At 29.5% G+C, this 3822-nt stretch overlaps 1 protein-coding gene across 3 annotated transcripts in view; it reads left to right on the top strand.

Annotated features, from left to right (window-relative positions):
- LOC107618896 (chaperone protein DnaJ) overlaps window positions 1-3362 on the top strand; it is a 6668-nt gene extending 3306 nt beyond the window's left edge. The window contains exons 4-7 of one of the 3 annotated variants that reach the window (XR_002353260.1): window positions 666-722; window positions 2109-2345; window positions 2726-2808; window positions 2889-3362. Coding sequence is in view for 2 of the 3 variants with exons in the window: in XM_016321071.2 (XP_016176557.1) it covers window positions 666-722; window positions 2109-2345; window positions 2890-2955 (360 nt within the window). In the remaining variant the exon portion in view is untranslated. The remainder of the gene's footprint in view (window positions 1-665; window positions 723-2108; window positions 2346-2725; window positions 2809-2888) is intronic. The other 2 variants (XM_016321073.2, XM_016321071.2) reach the window with 2 other exon arrangements.

Below are 3822 nucleotides of genomic sequence, written 5' to 3'. Positions count from 1 at the left end.
GTGTTTTTTTTTTAAATGTTGCTAAAAATAGTATTACCAAAATGTAGAAAAAAAAGTGTTAATTTAATTTATAACAATATTTGCATAGTCATCATAGACATAGTAAGTATAGGGATATTAGAATTCAATATATATATTTTTTGATGCATTGTCAATGTAAAATAATTTTATATGTGTACCTAATTATATAACATTATATTAGTAAAATTAACTATTTTTTATATTAACTACATAAATAATTATCTAAAACCAGATGTAGTTGGATGAATATGTAAAACGTTTTGTACTATAGATGTATCAAAATTATTCCATATATAAATATGGGAATGAATTGGGCATAATGAACTCCTATTTTATATTCATGAAACATTATTCACGTTTAAGATTAAGATGGATCCATTTTGTCCTAGAAATGATTGATTCATCGAGATTGTCACAAAGGCACGAACTTTCTTCTTATTATTCAAATCCTATTGGTGTGCAACACGGCACGTGCCACATGGCCATGTTCCATGTTGTTCTTAGATTTCAGTTAGAGCCAATAATTCATAGAATCTGAGATTGGTTAGGGACTTTGGGGTGTAATTAGATCTTGCTTCACACCAAAATAGGTGTATTAGTCTATGTTGATCCTGTGAGTTAATCGCATAATTTTTCTTTTGTAGGGCATGGGGGACTTCTTGAATGAAATGGTAACAATGATGAGTCAAACAAACTCAAATGTAAGCTCCCTTTAATGTATTGCTGTATTTTTTTTCCCTATGTTTATATTTATTGCTCTTCTGTTTTGGATTTGATTAGTGGAATGATTGTGATAAAGGCATAAAGCTAGACACCAAAACCGTTGTTTACATATTTAATTTGTTTAGTGATAAAGCTGGACATAGCAATTAACAGTGTCTCTAGCTGTTGCTTTTCTGTTATCTTTTATGAGAAAAATTGAAAGACTAGCAAAATTTATTATTTTAGCCAGTATTTTTAGTCACTAGTCCAATTTTTTTAATCTAGCAATTTAACAACATAATTTTAGCCCATGCTTTTAAATATTAATAATTAATTTTTGGCCAAAAACAATAAATTTTGATGTGTTTCTTTATTTTTGTGGTCTTATACATTCACAACACACTACTACTACTACTAATGTGGGTTAAAAGACATATGATTTTACCAATTGAGCTAGACGTCAGCTGGGCTACTTTTATTTTCTTGGATAGTTTGAATCATTGAATGGATCACCTAATGCTACCCTTTTCCGTTTTGGGCCCAAACGATGCTTATTTTGTTCTCTCTTGGAATTTCCCAAATTGCAAGGGTGCTATTAATAAAGGCAGCATATTTCTGTTATATTACCTTTTTTTTACACTTCCTTATTAATCTATATTTTTTTTTAACTATAAAGAAATATGAATACCATTTTTACTACATATATGTTTTTCCCCTTAAATTTGCATCAACATAGCATATAGAAAAACGTTTCCATCATCAGTACACAATAAAAAAGGCAATATATTTTTTTTTGTCAGACAGATAATAACATATTTTAATGTCCATATTACAATTAAAATAACAAAAATGTTATTTGTACATTAAAATTAATCATTATGTATTTGTGTATAAATATATGTATAATTTAACTCATTTTTAATATGTATTTTGTATTTCAATATGTATTGTATACTAGTTGCTGATTTTAGTATAAATTTAGCATGATTGTTAAAATAAATAAAATTAGCATAACAATTTGGTAAGTGTATCATAATTCATTCATGAGCAGGGAGAATTGTTAGAGGGTTGTGGCCATCCAGAGTAGTGAATAATAGTAATAGGTAGAATACGATGTTGAATATTTGAGTGTCTGCTTTATTTGTATGTTTTCTTTAGTTTTCTATTGTAATAAGCTCCACTTTTGTGTTGAGCTCTTTCCATTAAAAAAGAAATTGGTAAGTGTATCAAGCGAAAATACAGAACACACTACTACTACTACTACTAATATTTGATGATTAGGTAGAAAGTATTTTGGTTGCTTTGATAATTTTGTCATCATTCACAAAGAGTTGAAGGCCTTGGAAGCATAAACAATTGATTAATTTATATTGCATAAAATACAGGAAAATGGAGAAGAGAGCTTTGAGGAGCTGCAACAGCTGTTTGAAGATATGTTTCAAGATGATATTGGATCAGATAGAAGCACCACTTTTACTACTGCCGGTTGCTCCTCTTCGTCCGCGTGCATGGCTTATAGTGGAAACTCCAACTCGAATAAGCGCAATTCGGCTGAGATGAACTTTTTGAAGGCAGATAATTCCTTTGACTTTGATACCAGTTACCAGAACTTCTGCTTAGGGGTTAGTATATATAACAATACAATACTAAACATTTCAGGCTTCTCAGTTGAACTGAATTACTTGTGTTTGGAAAAATCATTTTTGGAAACAACAAATGTAGGCTTGTTTGGATTGTGAAAATAATTGTTGTTTTTATTTTGTAATGTTTTCTGTTTTCAGAATTTCGTGAGGAAAAAAAAATGAAAGTAGAAAATGCTGTCAGAACACACAAATTTAATTAATTAAGAATACATGACTTTTGGAATTATGTGGATGATATTTGGGTTCGTAGCCCTGTGAATCATGGTTTAGTTAAGGTAGTTTAGTGTTGAATCTTTCTTAGAGAGTCTCTTAAAGTTTTAATCAATGGTATTTTCCGTGTTGTTGTTCATGTCCTCAAGGCTGGTCTTGTTAATTATCATTACTACCAATGAATGAGGATACAAAAACAATGGCGTTATTTTTGTGAGGTATGTGTGGGACTTCATCATTCAAACGTATGCTTTTTTATTGCGAAATTCTCGCTACTTTCTTGTTGATGTTTCTCTCTTTTTCTTGTGTGTAGACAGGGGAAGCACCTCCGAGATATAAAGAGGGAAAAGCTAAAAATAATTCGCGACGGAGGAGGTAGCGGTGGTGGACGACTGCGGCACCGAGCAATGGACATGGTGTGCACCAACCTTAGCATACCATAATGTTATTAAGATGGTTGCAGAATTGTAATTACATTGAATGATAGTTGCAACTATGAATGGGAGAAACAAAAGGAAAGGAAATTGAGATTGGGATTGAGAGTGAAAGGATCGTGGCCAACACTTAACCATTAAAAGGAAAGTGAGTGATCTTTTAGCATTGGATGTAATTTCACACCAATTAAAAATATTATTGATGTAATTTCACTACTATAGCCTCCAGCTATAACTTTGCAAAAAGCAAGGTTGTGGCACCATCAAGATCTTTTGTATGAAGAGTGAGGCTAGGAGTTTTTTAGGTTGAAATTGATAACACTATAATTTGAGAAGGTAAGTTTGGTTTGTATTTTTATTTTTAAAATTTTATAAAAATATAAAAAATAAACTTTTATTATTTTTTTTATAAAATTTTAAAAATATTAAAAATAAAATTTGAAAATAAAAACACATTAAAACACAAAAATTAAAAATAAAAACCTAAATCATAAATCAAACGCATTTTTAGCTTGTCAAAATCTGACTAGGGGAAAGAGAAACAATTTTGTTATGTATTATTTTGTGTAATATATTTTAACATAAAGTAATTATATTTAACTATTTTTATGTATAGTTAGAGTTTGTCATCATCATTTTAGTCGTTTAAGTTATTTTGTTAAATAGAACTAATATTTAAAAATTTATTTTGTCAAAAATAAAAATTGAACTTTATTTGGTTAAAATCAAAATTTTTGAGTGTGATTATTTATTCTTAAAACAGATATTTTCGCTCCTAAGGAAATGACTTTTCCACTCCACCATTTGTGAAA

Source organism: Arachis ipaensis, chromosome B09 (assembly GCF_000816755.2).
Source record: "Arachis ipaensis cultivar K30076 chromosome B09, Araip1.1, whole genome shotgun sequence".
NCBI classification, from domain to species: Eukaryota; Viridiplantae; Streptophyta; class Magnoliopsida; order Fabales; family Fabaceae; genus Arachis; species Arachis ipaensis.
The sequence above is the reverse complement of the archived record's forward strand: the minus strand, read 5'-3'. Positions and strand labels throughout refer to the sequence as shown.